The sequence below is a fragment of the Nanorana parkeri genome, unplaced genomic scaffold (genome assembly GCF_000935625.1).
Source record: "Nanorana parkeri isolate BGI_ZX_2015 unplaced genomic scaffold, ASM93562v1 scaffold421, whole genome shotgun sequence".
NCBI lineage: Eukaryota > Metazoa > Chordata > Amphibia > Anura > Dicroglossidae > Nanorana > Nanorana parkeri.
The window spans coordinates 151,862-173,144 of NW_017306689.1; the positions used below are offsets into that span (position 1 = coordinate 151,862).

Here is a 21,283-nt window from a genome sequence, read left to right on the forward strand (position 1 = left end):
AAATGGAAGATAAAGCTAGATCATTCTGCCAGTATTAAAACATCTTTGTTAGGCAAAAAACATCAAAACCAAGGCCAGAGCCCCAACCCAGTGGTTAGTATACTGTATATGTTAAAGTTTAATAATGAAAGTGAGCATATACAAAGTTTTGCTGTGATAATCTCAACAGATAAACGCCTTTTAGCAATCAGTAAAAGCGACACAAGCTGCCATACGTAGCATACAGCACACATATTCAGTAATGTATCCCATGCAGTAAGTGTACACAGCAAAGCACCACACTTTTTATTACAGAGACTGTTAGTGACTAGTATACAAATATCAGTCTTTAAATCAGTAATTACAGAGTTTAATACACAGCAGTGGTTACCTAAAACCTGACACAATTTCATATGTCTTTTGAAGTCCTTGTGAATGCTGGAATACCTGGCGTTAATAACTGTTATGAGAAAAATATGTATGGAGGCTGCTGTTGCTGACCTGCCCATATGAAAATGCCATTTGGCTGGCTGTCATGTGGACCCTTTGCTTTTGTACTGTGAGTCAATGACATTGAACAAGCATACAGGTAAAAACTTCTGACTATTCTCCAACCTTTTTTTTTTTTTTTTACACATCTTTTCCAGGGCAGTGACTCACAAGTTATTAAAGCTACTCAGTCAGCATAACTTGCAATTTTCAAGCCAGCAATGACAGCCCCTAATGGATGTCTATTAAATATGTGCTGAATTTGTTGTGAAATATACTTAACAACGTATTTGGTATCTAGATTAATAAGGGTTTGAGCGGATGCCGTAAACGTTATTTGAAAACTGATACGTTTTGAACATCAGCCTTAGTCAAACTGTTAAAGGAAACCTTGCAATCCACACAATGTTGAAAAGTAGCAACAGTAGCAGAAAGAAGGAAAATGTCATTCCCTAGTTTCACCTGATGGTTGTGATGTGCACCCTCGATTCTGGTAGTCATTAGTAGGTGTATCTGACTTCTGCTATCAATCAGCTCTTGAGCTTGGCTGCTAAGACTCTATATATTAGACTATAACTTCATACTCTTATTTGGTGCCTTGGTATTTTGTTTATTTCCTTGCCCTGATCTGTTACTGTACTTTGACCTCCTATTACCAAAAGACCCTGCCATGTCTGTTCCAGTCTGGTTCTGCCCAGCTCTGCTTGACCCCTTTGCCATTTCCCCTCTGCATTACCCTGCTTGTTTGGTTTTGGATAGAATGGGAAAGTGTTAGCCTTTCTGTCAGTTTTTGATTTCTGCCTGAGACCACACTGGAGAACTTTTCTCTTACTTCCTGTTCTTCTGAATTATGTGCAAGAAATTGAGGGGTTGTCTTGTGGAGAGGAAGGCATTCATATTTCAGAGTTCCTCCAATATGATTACAAGATTGGACATACATGTAATAGGATTCTAGACTTACTTCTAAAACACAGACACTCTTAGGTGCCTGTCTGTAGCGCCCAATGTCTTTTCGTGTGCCCTGAACCGCTAAAACCCAGGTCACCCTGAAACACATATCTCATCTTTCTCTGTACTTAAGAGCGAGTTCCTCCAGTCACCTGTGGCTACCTATTGGGCTTTGAGCCCGCACATTATGCTTAAAGTAAACTGGTTTTCAAAACATAAAAACATGGCATCCCTGAGGCCTGGTGCACGGAAACGCACAAAAAAACTATTCTTATGGGGCTGGTTCACACTTCCGCGTTTGCACGTACAAAAATGCATAATGCAGCACAAAGTACAAGCACAGTTTTCTGGCCGGTTGCAGCATATTCTGAATGTGGCTGTAGCTGCAAACGCGCATAAAAACCAGCGTCTATTAAAAATGATCTGAGCAAATTCCAAACGTGCAGGTGTGAATGGAGCCTACAGTAGCAGTCACCCTCCAATCACTTAAACTACCTTCCCTGTTCTCTCCATCAATCTCATGGCTACTCTAACCTCTCCAGAGTTTCTGTGTGAATTACACCCCTCACCCTTCATATGACAGCACTCAGGGCTGGTGACTGGCTGCATAGACAAGAAGCAGTGCATTGTTGGAGTTTAGGATATTGTGTTTCTCCATACCAGGAAGTAGTGACATTTTTATAGCTGGGGACTCTGGAAGCAGATGGGAGGGGAAAGGTCAGTTTAAGGCACCAGAAACCATCACCTTTCATAAATGAGGGGAGGACTAATGATTGGTTTTTGAACACAGGTCTACTATAATGAGCAATAGTTAGGGATTGGAGTCCTCGACTTTTGTAGAAGTTAAGATTTGCATATCAGATTGTTCTAGGTATTAGTTGTTTTGGGGTTTCCATGTGCTCAAAAAGACTTTGGGAGGTGTAAGTCGGCACCCAAAGGCAGAGGCGGCTCTAGAGTTTGCGAGGCCTTAGGCGAAACCTAAACATGAGGCCCCGCTCAGGCCTGTGGGGTCTCACCAGGGTTCTGTGGGGTTTAACCAGGCTGGTGAGACCCCACAGAGCCCCAGTAAGACCCCCAAAAAGCCCTGGTGAGACCCCACAGAGCCCTGAATAACCCAGGTCTCTGTAGGGTCTCACCAGAGCTCTGTGGGGTCTCATCAGCCTGGTTAGACCTCTCAGAGCCCTGGTGAGACCCCCACAGAGCCCTGGTTAAATCAGGGCTCTGTAGGGTCTCACCAGCCTGTAGGGTCTCAACAGGGCTCTGAGGGGTCTAACCAGGGCTCTCTGGTTGTCCCACCAGCCTGGTTAAACCCCACAGGGCCCTGGTGAGACCCCACATAGCCCTGGTTAAAGTAGGGCTCTGTGGGTTCTCACTATTTCTGGTTAAACCCCACAGAGCCCTGGCAAGACCCTACAGAACCCTTGTGTTGGTGAGACCCTACAGAACCCTGGTTTAGCCAGGGCTCTGTAGGGTCCCACCAGGGCTCTTTGGGGTCTCACCAGGGCTCTGTGGGGTCTAACCAGGCTGGTGAGATCCCTCGGGGCCCTGGTGAGATCCCTCGGAGCACTGGTGAGACCCCACAGAGCCCTGGTGGGACCCCACTACCACCAGGGCTCCGAAGGGTCTCACCAGGGCTCTATGGGGTCCCACCATGGCTATGTGCGGTTTTACTAGCCTGGTGAGACCCCTCAGGCCCCTGGTGAGACGCCAAAGAGCCCTGGTGAGACCCCACAGAGCCCTGGTTAAACCAGGGCTTTGAGGGGGCCTCACCAGGGTAGCAGGACTCTGTGAGGTCTCACCAGGGCGCTGTGGGGTCTAACCAGCCTTGTTAGAACCACATCACCCTGGTGAGACCCTTTGGAGACCAGGGCTCTGTGGGATCTCACCAGGGTGATGTGGGGTCTCACCAGCACCAGGGCTCCGTAGGGTCTCCCCAGGGCTCCCACCATGGCTTTGTCGGGTCTCGCCAGCCTGATTAGACCCCTCAGAGCCCTGGTACCTCACCAGGGTAGCAGTGCTCTTTGGGGTCTCACCAGGGCTCTAACCAGCCTTGTTAGACCCCACAGACAGCTGGTGAGACCCCACAGAGCGCTGGTTAAACCGGGGCTACCTAGGGTCTCCAGGGTCACAGGGCTCTCACCATTGCTGTAGCCTGTGAAGGCTGCCTCTCACCAGGACTGTGCAGGGAGCATCTCGCGGGTGGGAGCGTCTCACGGGCGGGAGCGTTCAGGACGAGCCGTTGCTGACTACGTCTCCGTCCATCTGCCCCTGACGATCCACTCTCCCAGCCAGATTTAACTCCGCCCTCCCAGCCAGATTCAACTGCGCCCTCCCAGCCAGATTGGGATCCTTGCACAGTGGATGGGAGGGGTGAGATGGCTTCCCAGTGGCTGGTGGGCGGAGCTCCAGAGGACCACTGGCCGAATGGACGGACCGAGGAAACAGATAAGCTCTCAGCTCTGTCGCTGTCAAACGGAGAGTCTCCGTTTGACAGCGACAGGGCTAAGAGCTCATGACGTTACCTGGCTGTGAGGTAATGTGACGGCAGGGCAAATTAGGCGGCCGCGAGGCCCTCGGGAGCGCGAGGCCTAAGGCGACCGTCTAATTTGCCTAATTAAAGAGCCGCCTCTGCCCAAAGGTGTCTGCTTTTAATTACTACTGCTTTACAGCATTCTCTGGATTGAAAGGTTTTCTTTAAAATTGCATTCCAGGCAATACATGCATGAAATGCATATGTGAATGTTGTTTTACCTGCTAAAGAATTTGTATTTCTGCCAAACCAGTCCTGAGATTTCTACATCGCAGCCAGAAAACACAGCCAGGTTGGTGACCTGACCTTTTTCTATGGAAGTTATGTAGCACATAGGTCACCTTCCTGTCCTCAGTCTGTCATTTGACAGTAAAGGAGCAGATAAAGTCATCACTTGAGTGCTGCTGTAGAGGGGATGACAAGTGACTGAAATCAAATAAATGTCAGGTATTTACTGTATATTGTTTGCAATAAAAATATATTTAATGATTTAACTGCATTCCTTGTTTTTTTAATAACTGTTTGATGTTTAGCTTGTTGCACTGATATAAGTGTGTATATAAGTCTATCTATCTATCTATCTATCTATCTATCTATCTATCTATCTATCTATCTATCTATCCCACCAAGTGCTCTGCCATCTACGACTAACCGTACTATTAGGGTCGACCCACCCCTGAGGGGGTACTATATGCCTACACAGTAGAAGAGTGACACCACTATTAAACTATATAAAAATGTTTTGGGTTGAGTTAGATTATGTTCTAATAAGCAGCATGGTCTTGGTATGCATTGCTGCCTTTTAACAGGGTCATTATGTAATTTTACATCGGTTACATGCATTGAGTAATGCCCCCTAATCAAATCTCATTACAATTGTCCATGCAATCAAGGTACTTTAAACAAAAAAAAAAATCACCATTCACATAGGTGTTTTCTGCTCCACGCTGTGCTGGCATAAATTTGTCTGCAGTCTTCTGAGTTTCCACATTAACAGCATAATCTGTAGGAATGATAAATGGGACTGTGTAACAAAAAGGTAATTGAAATACTTACATGTGCCTTTTCAGATACACCAGAATCTTTAACTTTATTCTAGTCCCAACATGTATGAAATGTAAAGTAAATGAAAGAACATCACTTTATAAATACTATGGAGCTGGTGAAATAGCTAACATTTTTGTGTCTACTCCACCTCAATACTTTATTCTAAGAGCAAAATAAAGGGAAACGCCTCTTAGGTTATTAGAGATGAGCCTATTTTTTTTTGGTTATGTAAAATGAAAGTCTGGCATGTATTTATTTATTATGGATTCATTTTGTCCCCATCTATCTCATTCAAATCTTGACTTTGCTTTACTACCACTCTGCTACGTAACATGGCATCACATATGTGTCAACTTGTACTTAGGAGTTTTGACTATGTTTTAGGGTATATATCTGGAACTGTGCATATTAGATAAAAGTAGAATTGGGGGAAACAACCAAAAAAAAATCACTAAAATATTTGCTTTCAAATGTGCTTCCAAGATAATGCGCTATAAAAAATGTTGTCCCCCCTTTCTAATCCTGCTGTAGGGACTTACCTTAAATGATGTTTCTTAATCCGATATTCTTCTTCTATCCTGTCCTTTTCAGCTGTCCCTCCAGCGCTGGTGCGGGTCTCCGAACCAGTGCTGACTCCTCACCTCTGATGTCCAACAGTGTCTGTGCGGGTGCACGCTGCTCCATAGACTTACCTTGTGTCTCGCCTCGTCTCCCGGGCAAACATCTGAAGCGCGCATGCGCCCGCCTGAAAAATGTTCAGATGTTCTGACGGAAGCGCGCGGCGAAGACACAGGTAAGTTTAAACCCTTTTTTTTTTTTAAATAATTTTTTTGTATACATCTACTGCTTGTTAGCAGTAGATATATGCAAAAACACGCGAGGGTTTAATAACCCTTTAAGCAGTAAACAGGTATGCATTAGAAACCCCCTCTGTTAAAATGTAAGCTGTACTGTCAGCATGCTGTACATAAGGGAAGGCATACACAGAAAGGTTTCTCTGGGTTGCAAACCACCGTCATATCACCACATGTGAAGTAGGTAAACAGTTATGGTTAATGGTTTTGGCAGCTCCTCATTTTAAAACATTAGCCTATGATTCCATCAGAATGGGAGCTGTCTTTGATAGTATCAGATGCACATTCTCTCCACAGCCCCTCAACAAGGACTAAATAGAAACACACACATTGTTGGCTCATGTTTACATCTGACCATCCTCCAATGGCCTTTAACTGTTTTCAGTTAAATTTCATTAAGTCATATAAACTTTCGAAGTGGGATCATTTTGGAGTTAACATCCCAGATTGGAGCTATTTTTTGTTTACTTTTCTTGTACAACAGACACTATCTTTGTGCTTGCCTGGTAAAATAGCAATCATAGGCTAACCTTTACAAGCAATTGGATTTAAGTCAAAGCAGTGCCCAGTATTGCAACCATTAAACTACTCATAGCTCTTTATTTGATTAAACCAAAGCTGCCCATACACCTTGCGATCATCGGATGAAACATTTAGTCCGATGATCGAACCGTCGTGCGATTTTCGTACAGCGGCCCCATCCTGCCCCGATCATCACAGGGTTCAATTAACGGTAGTTAAAAAAAACACCTGGACGAATTGCGTTAATCGACCGTATGTATTTTTGTTTGCGCATGAGCAGTGTTAATAGTACAAATTTTGACGTACAGAAACGCCACCAACCTTGCGAAAACGGTTTGATTGACCAAAGTTTTATAACCTACTGGAAAGTCAAAAGACGTACGATTGTACAGTATTTGCGGTTGTACACTGCCCATCAACCTTTAAAATATCAGACAAAACGCGATTTCGATACGAATATCGGACGATAATCGTAAGGTGTATGGGCACCTCAAGAAAGGCCTATGTTTTAAACAAATTAGTGCTTTATAAATAAAATAAATAAATAATAATAAAATTACCTGTCTACCCAACTTATTTTCCAAATGCCCTATAACACTTCTTTTTGTCTGCATTTAATCAAATACCTGTTTATGACCCTATAACTAGTTAGCCTGGTAAAATCAACATAACAATTTTCTTGCATCTAGTCGTCATTTTCCTGTTCGTGCCTTGCAAGAATCCATCCACATGGGATAAAAAAAAAAAGAAACATTGATACTAAAAATCTAAAAAATACAACAAAGCAAGAGCCTAAAATATATCCGGTGGCCTGACAAACAGGAATGAACTAGCTCTGTTCTGATTGGCAGACATGTTTTCAATCAGTCAATAGCATGTCTTTCCAGTGGAGGGCCCAATGTGTAATTTATTCTTTGGTGTTTTCCTAATTACTGATTTTTTTTTACTACCATTTGTATTTCAAAGCAATGGGTTTTGTGCAGGATGACTTTGGAACAATGGACAGGAGAGCTTCTATTAAACATTTAATTAGTAATTGCATTAAAACCAAGTCGGAATTTGGAGATTAGGAAACTTTAAATAGTAAAGTCTACACTGGTACACATTTCTTCCGCAGTACACAATATCTATTTTTATTAGTGACACAACAATATTAACTGATCAGATTGATATTCCAGAATCAACTTAATATCAGACTGGTATATATATATAGATATAGAGAGAGAGAGAGAGAGAGAGAGAGAGAGAGAGAGAGATATTTGAACGTACAATGAATACCTGTAGATCAATAACAAATAATATTTCCAAAACTCTAGTTCTCTGCAGAATATAAAAAGTAAAGATAAACAATCATATAAGCTAATTCCCAGTGCTTCCATTGGAAATGTATAGACTTAGAAGTATCACTCTGATGACATGGTAAAAATGTCAATGAGCTGGTGCTCTGGCAAGGAAAGAAGCGTTTCACTGCAATAGTGATTGTCACATAACCATATGAAGTAAAGGAAGGATAAGTAGGAAAAAAGGGATGCTAAAAAGGCCATGCTCTAGGTAAGGGTAGCCAAATTTTGGCGCTCCAGCTGTCGTTAGACTACAAAACCCATCATGTATCTGCCTCGAAGAGTCATGCCTGTTGCTGTCAGAGTCTTGCGATGCCAAATGGAATTTGTAGTTTCACAACAGCTGAAGGGCTGCAGTTTGGCTAACCCTGCTCTAGGTGGTAGAGGACAGTGCAGCTCACATGTTGAGCTCTGTTCTATGAGGTAGAATGTTCCAAATCATCAAAAGACCCCCAAACTAAATTATAAAGGGTTACAGAATTGTTCAGTCAGGTTGTAAGGTACTCGATATTTTGTACCTTTTTGATACGTTTGTAAAGTTCCATTTTGGATGGAGATGTTGGCTGTTTCCATTTCAAGACTATTAGGCAATGTGCAGCTGTCAAGATATGAGATGTTAATCTATTTTCAAATTTGTCTAACTGCTGTTAGGGTAAGGGTACGCCTAACAAAACAGAGAGAGGGGATAGAGGAAGGTTGTGTTTGACAAGCCTTTCAAGCAAGTTATGGACCATCCACCAGAAAGTCTGTATCCTTGGACTTTGCCAGTATATGTGAAATAAAGAAGAATATACTAGACTTTGAATATGACTGGTTGCTGTATAGAGAACTATATTCTAGTAATACAAAAGTAAAATAGGTCAGGTCCCTCATATGGCTTACACAGCAATAACATCGTGCCATATTAGACCATATCAGGTTAATAGAGATTTCATACCGATCTGTGTGTCATATATGTTTGAAACATATGGTTTCAGTTTCCCTCTGGTCTCCCTAATAAAGTGATCCACAACATCATCAAGGCTGTTCAATATGACCTAGGGAAGGAAGAAAATGCAATATTTTAACTGAAACGGAAACATACAATGGCTTGTACACAAAATATATGGCACAGCATAACAACTTAATAGACAATGTGACCCTAATTTATTATAGGAGTACAGCATGTTCACTTTCAAAGTGAATTTTTACTTATCTATATATCTATCTACGAATCTAAATACAAACTGAAAGTTTAATTTACAAAGAATACCCAATCATGTGCAAAAAAAAACAAAACAAGATTTTCTGCTTGCACATATTTGGATGATTGAAGTCAGCACGACTTCACCTAATTCACTAAGCTAAGTAAATTTACTTTTGCAAACAAAGTTCACTTCTCTTAGGGACAGTTCACACCTTAGCACTTAGAAACTAGATGTCATTTGTGTTCTGTTTATTAGCATTTTTACACGTCATTTCTTGCAATTTTCCCTTACGAATTTTCCCTTATGAATTTTCCCTTGGTTTGGTCATTTCTGCTCTTCCAATGTGTTTACAAAATACTCAAATATGTATGCTACATATACTTTTGCAATCGCCATGGGTGCAAAAATGCTTAAAGAAGAACTATGAGGTGAGTGAAAATTACTCATCCTCATAGTTCGAGCCGACGTGTGTCAATGAAACTGTCACATGTCGGCTCAATAGATCGGGAAGTAAGCGAACACATACCGCGCTCTCTCACTTCCCGATCATCTCCCTGCAGAAAGCTGTGGTCAGTCACCTCTCCCCGAAGGGATTCCCCCCTCCCCTCCCCGATCCTCCAGCGCTGACTGGAGGGATGCGGCGGTCTCAGTATGCCGCTAGCTGTAGCTCGCGATATACTGAGCTTTGGGTCACGGGAGGACACTAGTATATGTCCTCCCGTGACCCTAAAGAGAACTATGGGGAAAAACACTGACCCCATAGTTCTCTATTAAATGCATAAATACAGTATGGCTTACAGAAGCACAGTAACATGAACTACCTACAGTCTATAAGTTAGCCTTCCCTGCATATGTGTAAATGTTGTACTGGATAGTGGATGTACTGCTGGAAAAACACATTGACAAATGGGACCGAATAATACAGCATTACCATCATAACCATTATTATTATTACTGTACTGCTCATGCTGCTAATATTAGTGCTGCTTTAATAATACTCATTTACTGTATATGAACATTTGAGTTCGCTACCATTAAATGTATCTCAATGGAGGATGCACGGGCCTGATTGTTAACCAGTTGACATCCGGGGTGTTAAACCCCCTTCCGATCCAGGCCATTTTTCAGTATTCAGCGCTGCGGTACTTTGACTGACATTTATTCCGTCATGCAGCGCTGTACTGAAATGAATTTTATACCCTTTTTTGGGGACACATAGAGCTTTATTTTGGTGGTATTTAATCACCACTGGGGTTTTTATTTTTTAATATATTAAGGAAAAACTACAGATTTAAAAAAAAAAAAACAGTGCCCCCTATATTAAATTCTAAAACATTTATTATTACCAAATTTTTTGGTAAAATATAAAAGACGGGGTCACATCGGGTAAAGAGACACCAAACATGTCAAGCCTTAAAATTGCGCATGCGCGCTAAACCTCAAAAAAACGACACTACCCAAAATTGGCCATAGGCGACGCATTAAAAGCTTTTACCGAAACTTTTATTAATTATAATCACACTATACTAGACCTTAAATATGACTGGTTGCTGTGAGGAGAACTGTGTTCTAGTAATAAAAAAAGTAATTCAGGTTAGGTCCCTCATACAGCTTACACAACAATAACATTGTGCCATATAATATCTTTGTACACACCTAAACCTGCTTACAGTTCATCATAACTGTGGCTGCTTTGTCTATCTTGAACCAGTTACACAAGCTGCTCATAACATAAGCTTGCTCTCACTCCCTTAATACTCTAAAAAAAGAGCTTAAACTGCGCTATACACAAGTATCCAGCATTTTCTATTTTATTACAGCTTCTCTGCTAACAGGGTAGAGTGCCTGTTTTTCATCTTCATTACTTCATGTACTAACATTGTAACCTCAATTGGGGGCCTAGTTTACCTGTGACTAGTAACAGCGTATGTTCACTAGTATGTACAATTAGGCTGAGCATACAACAGAGTGACAGTCGTTTAGACAGAACTTTGCAGATTACCTCTGTCTGTCCAGAATGTATATGTCTCCTTATGTAAATTTTTATGTTTTATTAAACAGAATATAACAGTCTCCAGATCTATGCATTTTCACTTCACACATAAAGTATATTACAGAAAATAGTATATTACAGATATTTCTGTTTAGCCTTGAGTATTGCTTTTTATATTCTTTGAAAAACTACATTTTCTCTTTCTTTCTGTTACGCGTGATTAGTTGGATATGCCTTATTAGGCCTCCATTTACACAATGATTTATAACCTCTTCCCGCCCGATGATGGGATTACTCCGCCACCATCAATTAGTTAGTTAACGGTGGGTGACGGGATAATCCCTGCATGCTGTACAATGAGCGCTGGTCTGTCGAGGGAAAATTAAATGAATGAAAAAATAACCCCTTAGTGCCCCCTAGTTTTACAAAATAAAAAATTAAATTAAATAATAAAAACGGTTTTAAAATGCAACTGGATTCAGAATTGAGAAAGCTGGTCAGATGTCCAGTGAAACACTGGACATCCGACTAGCTTTCTCAATTCTGAATCCAGTTGCATTGACTTATTTTTTACAAATATACCATGACCTGGATGAATGAGAACCTTCACAGACTTAAATTATGAGAAAATATAGTGCTAAGGAGGCTATTAAAGATAGGAGACAAACATACAACATTCTAAAATTGTTCCACACTAAAACTGTATTTCACTCCTTGTATTTTGTGACCTATAACTCACAACAAGCTGAAATCCCAGACATATGATATACCCTATTAATCAGGACAAATATAAGAATGTATTATGAATTACTTTCTGTTAGCTACACTAATCATGTACACATTATTATTGCCAAAACTGTGAAAAATGTGTTTTTTCCCCCCCATTGCTTTGTATAGGAATTTCTATATGCATATTTCACATCAACTTAAACCCCATTTTGTCCTTTACAAAACGGTATATAATATGTGTAGGTGCAATGAGCGAGGAAGATGAAAATTATGGTAAAACAAACACATGGCAAAATTGCTCCGGTCCGCAGAAGCGAAAACATTTTCTGAAGCTGTGTCACTAAGGGGTTAAGGTCCTTCTGCGGATCCTTGTTCCCTGAATAAGCAAAATCCTCCTTAATTTGTGTCTTACATACTCCCTCTCCCAGGTACTTCAGGTCACAGTTGGAGGATTTCAGAAACAAAGGCAGTGCTGTCAATGTACCAAGTGCTGACTGACAAGCCACAGGCATGTGAATCAACAGTGATAATGGAGTTAGTCATGCCCCCTGCAACTTTGTGTCATTCATCATAGTGCAAGCAGGCATGGACTACATGAGAGTGGCAACTCTGCCCTGGATTTGGGAACAGTGTAGCATAGTTGCCACACCATCACAAACAGATGCATTAGGTGGACTTGACTGGCAGGCTCAACAGACATTTGTGGGACTTTGCAGGTGGACTACAAGAAAAATGAAAGTGCTGAAGCACTTATATTGAAGTGCTCAGGCACATATTTTTTATTGGGAGGACATAGTTCTACTTTAACTATTCACAACATTCTTTTTCTCCACTCTGCGCTGTACTTTATACACTTTACACTACCACACTCTAAATTAACTAGCTCTGATGAAGGGGATGTATATTTGCCCCTGAAATTTGTTGGCTTTGTGTATACGTTTTAAAACCTGTGTCTGGACTATAATATCACAATGTGGCACTTCAATTCTAGCCCTATCCATTCCAGTAACAGCCCAATGTGACCAAGGAACCCCTTTGTTGTGCAGAATTTACCAGCCAATTGTCCAGACAATCTCTTTTCATTAAACTGGGGTTCCAGCACCACCCACCCACCCAATCTCATAAAGCCCATCTCCGGCCAAACCAAATAACTACCCTTGAGAGGGGCTACCCTGCACTGCAAATGTTAAGTGCTCGTTTATATCTGGGGGACCAAAGTAAAGCACTTTTGTTTATTTGATCCCCGCTCCCCCAGCATTCAGCGCTCACCTCTGTCCTCTCTTTTCCGGCTCCTCAAATGCCCCTCAGTGTCCTCATGTCTAATGCAGGTCTATGGAACCTGCATTAGACATGCTAATGTCAGCCGTACTTAGACCGCCGAAGCAAAGGGGAAAAGAGGCGGCAGGGACCGGTCTAGTAGCCCAGGGGAAGCTGATGGGAACGGGTATCAGGTAAGTAAAATAGCTTTTTCCTGTCCCCTAGGATGGGCTTTAAACTTGAGTGGATTAAGAGATTTTCATTTCATGTACCTGTGGCAACAATGTAGTGGCAACTAATGGTACATGATGATGTTACACTGGCTACAACAAAGTTTTTTTTCTCTCTTAATTCATTTTGATAGAACAGGCAAGACAAAGACATACGTTTTACAAACTCTCATGTGGTCTCTATTTTTATTTTTTTTTAAATCAGTGGTCTCTATTTTTTGCCTTAATTTCTTAGGTTACAGCACCAGTGGCGTCACAAGGGGGGTGCGGCCCGCACCCGGGTGACAACATTGGAGGGGTGACGACACCAAAATGACTGAGAGTCATTTTGGTGTCACCCTCTCTAAAAAGTCAGCATACCTCATCCCTCCGAGTGAACATCCCCTCCTCTCTCTGCCGACGCCCATCACAAAGATGTCCGCAGGCAGGCGTCAATTAGATGACCGGGCATGCGCGATGACGTCACGGTGGGGTGTCACCCGGTCTTTGCTCCGGGTGACAACCGGCCTCGGGACGCCCCTGCACAGCACTGCCAGCTGTTTGGCCTTGACATCAGGTAAATCCACAAGAAATATATATACTTACAGGCTTGTCCAGTTCAATAGTGAAACCACGGTCTGTTTTTAGAATCCTGTAATGTTTGACTTGGGACCTGCTGTTGGAGAAAAAAAAGTGGATGCATAAAGTCAATATTAATCCATGCCTGAGTGCTTTGCTTGCTTTTAACACAGTATTACATCAGATCGCTTATTAGATATATTTCACAATGAATACTATGTATTATGATATTAAAGGGATACAACCATTTTGCTATATAAACCATTTACATGGTATAATTGCTATATAAACCAATTGATCTCTGGACATATCAGTGTAACATAACATCATTCATTTGTTTTTGTTTTCATTACAATCTCCAAATCCCAAGTTCATAATACAAAGAACAATGTATATAAAGAGCCCTTCACTAACCGTGGGTAGACTCAGGCAACAGAATAACAGATACAAAAGACTAGAATGTAAAAAGATCTTTATGTTACAATCTTCACAACATAATAATTGTCTCTCATACAACAGGGCTCACCTCCTACATCCCTCAGCAGAACAGGCCTGTACCTGCTGCCCAAACCATCCAAACTACAGTGACACTCTGAGATCTGCAACTCTAAAACCAACTTGCCAGACATTTCTCCAACTCCCAACTAAAGCAAATGAGGGGGACAAAGGGCCAAGCTGACAACAAGGATGAGTAGTCAGGCCCAGTCTTGTGGATCCATTTAGAACACATCCTATGGAATCACTCAATCCTACCCTGTTTAATGCGCACAATTTCTTCCATTTCTTGTACATAATGCACTCCTTCAGGGTGGGAGGTTGAAAAGAATGCCGATTGCTAGGGATCAAACAACGAGCCGCATTGATCATATGCATGGTGAGGAAATTCTTATAACAAGTCAATGCCACGGCTTGATCATGGAGAAGAAAAACCTCTGGCTTAAAATTCACAGAGTACCCCAGAATGTGTGTTATCACTGAATGAACTGATCTCCAGAATGGTTGGATTCCAGGACAGGCCCAAAAAAATGTGGATCAGAGTTCCAAGCTCACCTGCATAACGCCAGCAAGTAGAGGGGACATCATTAATTTGTATTTAAATACTTTCTGATAAAATAAACATGATAAAATAAAGTGGAATCCAGCTAGTCTAGATAAAGTGGGAAAGGGATGGACCATCCATCAGATTTTATGCCTGTGCCATTATAAAGCTGGCCATACACCTATAGATTATCTGCAGATTTTCTGTGGTCAGATAGAGAAAGTGCAAGAGAGCCCTCCATCTACGCTAAACTGTGTGGCCGGAGGAATCTCCCACTGGGCCAAGCTTCAGTATCTTGGTGGTCGGCCCCACTGGCTCTCAAAACACCTGAACAATGCCTGCATCCAATCAGATTGTTCAGGTAGTTTGACAGGCAGCGGGGCCGACTAGCAAGATACTAAAGCTTGGGCCAGTGGAAGATTGCTCCATCCACACAGTTTAGCGTAGATGGAGGAATCTGTTGCACTTTTTCCAACTGACCACAGAAAATCTGCAGATAATCTATAGGTGTATGACCAGCTTAAGAGAGTTTTGACTTTACTTCCTGTGTTGGAGATATAGTTGAAAGTGAGAGGAAATCTCCCCAAAGTGAGAGGAATTTCCACCTTTGACAGCTGTCATCTGAACAGGTGCCCTTATTACAAGATCCCCCTTATTCCAATGACACGTGTGAAATGCAAAACTTTAATTCACTTTCTGTCTCAGAAGCAATCTCCTACGTACAGAAACATATAGCAATGAAAACCTCACACAAGGTTCTAATGCCATGCCTGTAGTATCCGTTATTCCATTCTGCTCTAAGCACTGAGAGCTGAGCAGAAGTGAAGTGAATAAATGGTAAATATATGATGTGGAAGTTTGGAGGTTTAGGCCCCATTCACACCAGATCCATTAGCATCCGTTTTCAACAGATGCCAATGGAAGGACATCTGAAAATGAATAGGAGTGAATGGGAGCAGTTCACACCAGTTTGTTAGAGCAGGCTGTACTTTTTGTCGGTGCAACGCAACAGACTGGTGTGAACTGTCAATAGAAGCTAGAACCAATACCGTATAAGGGTTACTATAAAAATAAACCCCCCTCCCCCCAATCGCAAACAAAACGACCTCTGTCGACTCACTTTTTTGTCTCTAATTCTGGTGTGAATGCACCCTCACAGTTATATATTTTCTTACCTATTTTCAGAGGGCTCTCGAATAGTTACAGCATAGTTCTTAGAGTCTCCCCCGGGCCTCAGTATTAAATTGCCAAAGCTTTCGTTCTTCACGAGCATTTCTGCAGCTTCATGACGAGATACACTGTAAAAGCACCTGTACAAAGTGGAAACTGAATTAAATCACACAATATAGCAAGACACAATGCATATAAAGCTACATGATTAAATCTGGGTATCATACAGGACCATATCCCTTAACCCTTTCGCTGCCAAGCCCTCCGGAACACTTTAAACCTCAGCTGGCCACAGCATTTTTGAATTTTTTTGATACTCTATTGCTGCGTTGCTAGCGTTTGTGAAAGACCCCCCTCAACCATATATTTTCTGAAAGCACAGGCCCGGTAGAATAAAAAGATGGTGCTACTAATTTTGTAGGTTCTGCGATAATTGCGCAAATGTTTATGAAATCAGTATGAAACCGATAAAAATACACAATTCAATTGATAAAAGCACACTAAAATCAGTATCAGTGCAGGGAAAAAATACTTTTCTGACTAAATCTGACAGATAAAACTGTACTGAGTTAATAAATAACAAATATTTATAAATTTAAAATTGCACCTTTTTGCAAAACAGTAAAAAATTAGGAACGCAAAACTGTAAATAAGCAAAATGTTAAAAATCATTTGTGCGCTGTGCTGGTGTATGTGTTGTGATAAAATGATACAGGCGTACATTCAATCACAACACAACAAATCACAACTCACGGCAATGTGACACAACACTTTGCCATGTGCAGCCACAGTTCCTTTTTGAAATAGAAAAAGAAATTGAGGACACAGAGTCTTTAATCTCTTTTTCTACAGCCTCTGTTCTAAATGAATGGAAAGCACTCAGTACAGAGGCTTCCTATTCATTCAGAAACTGGAGATAGTAAGCTCTGCCTCCCCCCCCAACTCGCAGCTCGATGCTGTCTCTGTCCTGCCCATACAAGTGGGGGAGACCAGCAGCGGCCGTAGCGGTGGTGCAGGTGTGTGTGTGTAGGGGGCCGCTCATGACAGCTATTATTTTACAGGGGACCATGAGATTACAGCAGAAGGGCGAAAACCACCGATGTAATGCTTTCTGAGCTGGCCAGCTGGAAACAATTGTGTTCCGCCGTAAGCCTTTCATCAAAATTTTTTCCTCGCAAGCCTGTTCTTTCCTTTCAAGTACAGAAAAAAATCTCCAGAAATGCACTCGGCTCTTAAAAGTTCCTATTATGGGCTGACAACACACAACATTTGTGTGGTCTCAATGGTGTCAGCCCTTCCCAAATTTCTTTCAGTAAACCAGTGTTTCTAACATATTCAGTCAGGTAACATTTTTAATGTATGCAAAATCTTGAGGCAGACACCCCTAAGGTGTAAAGGACATCAGGAGCTCCCTTCACATTAGAAGTCCCCCCCCCCCCCTCCCCCCCAATGTCTTCACATCAGAATCACCCCCTTCACATCAGGAGCCCACCTGCACCAGGAAAATGCATGACATTGTGCAAAAATATTGAGGCACCCCTGAGGAAGCCAGAAGGCACACAAGGGTGGCACGGCACCCTGGCTGAGAAAGGCTGGGCTGAACTACTGTCTTCAAGAGTCAACAGTTTATTTTTGCATTTACAAAACAGACATAATACAATTATTTTAATGGTATATTTAACAGACCATATGCAGCAAATATGTAAAAGTTAATTGTTAGTGTTTACATGCACTCAAGGGCTTACCTTATGGGCTAACTCTTATAGGCCCAAGTGTTCAAAACTTCCATCAAGGATTAGTTTAAATGAAAGGGTAAGACTGAGTTAAAGTGAATGTATAGCGAAAACTTGTTTAAATTAGTTTTGGATAGAGTAGGGAAGGGTTACAACTCTTCTCGGGAGTTTCTTTTCACTTCCTGTCCTGGAGACAAAACGGGAAGTAAGAGTAAATCCCAAAGTGAGGGGAATTTCCATTAGACAGCTGTCACCAGAACAGGTGTTCTAAATGGAAGATTCAGCCTCACCTCTTGCTCTCATGACAACAATGGTCTTGTTAGAGAGTCCAACCCTTCTGCACTCTATCCAAAACTAAAAAAAGTTTTGCCATTACATACAATTTAAAAGGTCTATTTATAAATGTTTTTACCCAGTATCCACAAAATAAATAAATAGCCCCTTAAGTGTTAAGATAGGGCATGCTAAGATCTAAGCGCACATTGTAGAGGAGGGGGAAATGTTAAAGGCTCATTTTAGGAGTTAGGTTAAAGGAGAACTAGGGGGTAAGTGTTTTTCCCCATAGTTCTCCTAAGGGTCACGGGAGGACATAAACTAGCGTCCTCCCGTGACCCAAAGCTCAGTATAACAGCAAAAAGTTTTGCTTTCCAAAGCTCAGTATATCGCGAGCTACAGCTCGAGGTATACTGAGACCGCCGCAGCCGGGACGGATCCCGACATTACTGTCGAGATCCACCCAGCTGCATGAGTGACAGCTGGCTCTGCCTATCTAGAGGCAGAGCCAGCTGTATCCGCCCCCTCCCCCGTCCGTTCCGCCAGTCAGCGCTGGAGGATAGGGGAGGGGGGAATCCTTGCAGGGAGCCGTGAGTGACAGTCACGGCTCTCTGCAGGGACATGATCGAGAAGTGAGCGAGCGACGGTATGCATTCGCTCACTTCCCGATCTATTGAGCAGACGCGTGACAGTTTCATTGTCACACGTCGGCTCGAACTATGAGGTTGAGTGAAAATCACTCCTCATAGTTCTCCTTTAAGTGTTAAGATAGGGGAGGGTTAGGTGTTTTAGGGTAGTGTATGCTTTGGTGTGGAGTTGTAGATTTAGACCCATTGTTTAAGCAGGGATGTTTGGGGGTATTTTAGGCTAGTGTTTGCTTTGTTGTTTTTTTGCTTTAGGAGAGCTGAACATTTTCAATGATGGAAGCCTATTCTGAAACCTACCAGCAGCAAACCACTGGAGCAAACATATGGCATTTTTATTGTTTATAATCACCATGCAATTACATCTTTATCACACAGCAGGCATAACCTAGTTACGTCAAGCTGAATTGACACAAACAAATGAAAATACACATTTACAAAAAAAAGGTTTTAAAGAGAACTTATATTCTGCTCAATTTAAATTACTAGCACGTCATATGGCTATGATATTTAGGCCATTTTTCAGTATTCAGCGCTGCAGTACTTTGACTGACATTTATTCCGTCATGCAACGCTGTACTGAAATGAATTGTATACCATTTTTTGGTGACAGATAGAGCTTTCTTTTGGTGGTATTTATTCACCACTGGGGTTTTTATTTTTTACTATAGAACGAAAAAAGGACCAAAACTTTTCAAAAAGAAATCTGTTTTCCCTACGTTATGTTATAAAACATTTAATATTACCCATTTTTTGGTAAAATATAAAATACAGGGTCACGTCGGGTAAATAGACACCAAACTCGAGCTTTAAAATTGTGCGCACCCACAAAATAGCAAAAAAATACCAACCCTAAAATTGGCCATAGGCGACACTTTAAAAGCTTTTACCGCTCATCAGTTTAGTGTTATGAGTGATTGATGGCCTAAAATTATTGCTCTCACTGCGATGTTTGCGGCGATATATAACGTGTGGCGTAATCGTTGTTTTTGTACCTACGCACAACCAACGCATATTTATGTTTATAGGTGCGTGCACGCGGGAGACTTAAAACTTTTTTGGGTGTTTTTTTTTTATATGAGACTTTAATTTAAAAAAAAAAGGGGGAAGTGATGTAATAGACATCGCTTCCAACTTTATAGAGAGAAGGGGGAGAGTTCAGCGGTGGAGGAAATGTTGATCTCTCCTCTTTCTCTCTAGTAGCAGCCACTGTGCCGGTGTTCTTGATCCTGGGCACCGCAGGGTGCCCGGGATAACCGGTAGCAGCAACGGGGGGTGGCGCACAGTGTAAGGTTATCCAAGCTACAGAGCCGGTCGAATGCTTGTATGAAACAGTCAGTAGTTACATAGTTAGTCAGAAAAGCCTAAACAGAATGCTATGCCCACAATTACCCACTGTTGATCCAGAGGAAGGCAAAAAAAAACCCTTTAACCCCTTCGTGACTGACGACGTACAGTGTACGTCGCCAGCATCGGGGCTGTTTAAACAGACTCCCGGCGACTTTTGCCGCCGGGACTCTGTTTAAACTTGTAGAGCCGACTGTCGGCTTTACAACAGAAGCGATCCTGGCGACTTACCTGTCGCCAGATCGCTTCTGCAAATATACCTATAAAAACGAAATATCCAGTAATATTCTGTGCATTTAGGAATACAACCAGATTTTTTTAAAACAAATAACTGAGCTAGCTGGAACTAGCTCCTGTAAACAGTAACAGCTGTTTACCCTCCCGGCGGGACTCTGCTCGTGCCCGCCCAGTAGGGGGCGGACACGAGCAGAAAAAAAAATCACGTACATGTATGTCCACCTGCCAGGAAGGTCTGCCCGTATTTTTGCGATGGGAGGACAACGAGGGGTTAATATTGTTAATGTGATTCTTAAGCTGGCCATATACCTATAGAATTTATATAGATTGTTTTCTATTAGCGTATGGTCAGATGGAAAAAGTGCAACAAATTCCTCCATCTAGGCTAAACTGTGTGGATGAAGGAATCTCCCACTGGGCCAAGCTTCAGTATCTTCCCAGTCGGCCCAACTGGCTGTCAAAATACGTGAACAATCTCATTGGATGCAGGCATTGTTTAGGTATTTTGAGAGCCGGCGGGGCCGATTAGCAAGATACTGAAGCTTGGCCCAGTGGGAGATTCCTCCATCCACACTTTTTCCATCTGACCATAGGCTGATAGAAAAAAAATCTACAGAAAATCTATAGGTGTATGGTGGCTAAGGATGACTGTGGTATGAGGAAAAAAATTACCTGGAAGGGCAGCCTCCTCAGGATACACCTCTTTATTAGCTGACTGTACTTATTGCAACAGCACAGAACGTTATAAAGTAAATGTAATTGATTATTTTTTTTATTTATGGGTTTTTTCCTTTTCTTTTGAAAGTACATCTGTACTTTGATCATACTAAACATCTCAGATTAGCTTTTACAGTTCAAAAATAACCTTTAGGTCAGGGGTGGCAAACACAAGGCCGCGGGCCGAATCCGGCCCGCCGGACCTTGTAATGTGGCCCGCACAGCAGCCAGGGCCGGTCCGCTATGCCGACTCTGTGCAGAGCAGTGTCTACTGTGTGTTAGCGAGCAGAGCCGGCACTACCACACAGTACACTAGAGGGCGCTGGTGGGGGAGGCCAGAGAAACACCTCCTCCCCCAGCCCTCTCTACTCTGTGCTCTTTCCGGAGCTTGCTGGTGCTGTTCCTGCAGCCTGCACTGTCCCGGTACCGGCCGAGATATTAACATATGAATGGGCCGCGG

The 21,283-nt window shown here is 42.1% G+C and overlaps 1 protein-coding gene across 1 annotated transcript in view; it reads right to left on the reverse strand.

Moving 5' to 3' along the window:
• STAP1 (signal transducing adaptor family member 1) overlaps window positions 1-21,283 on the reverse strand; it is a 75,464-nt gene that overhangs the window by 1,610 nt on the left and 52,571 nt on the right. Inside the window, exons 6-9 of the mRNA XM_018559917.1 lie at window positions 15,878-16,012; window positions 13,691-13,760; window positions 8,647-8,746; window positions 4,866-4,949 (exon numbers count right to left, since the gene is read on the reverse strand). Of these exons, the coding sequence (XP_018415419.1) occupies window positions 4,866-4,949; window positions 8,647-8,746; window positions 13,691-13,760; window positions 15,878-16,012 (389 nt within the window). The remainder of the gene's footprint in view (window positions 1-4,865; window positions 4,950-8,646; window positions 8,747-13,690; window positions 13,761-15,877; window positions 16,013-21,283) is intronic.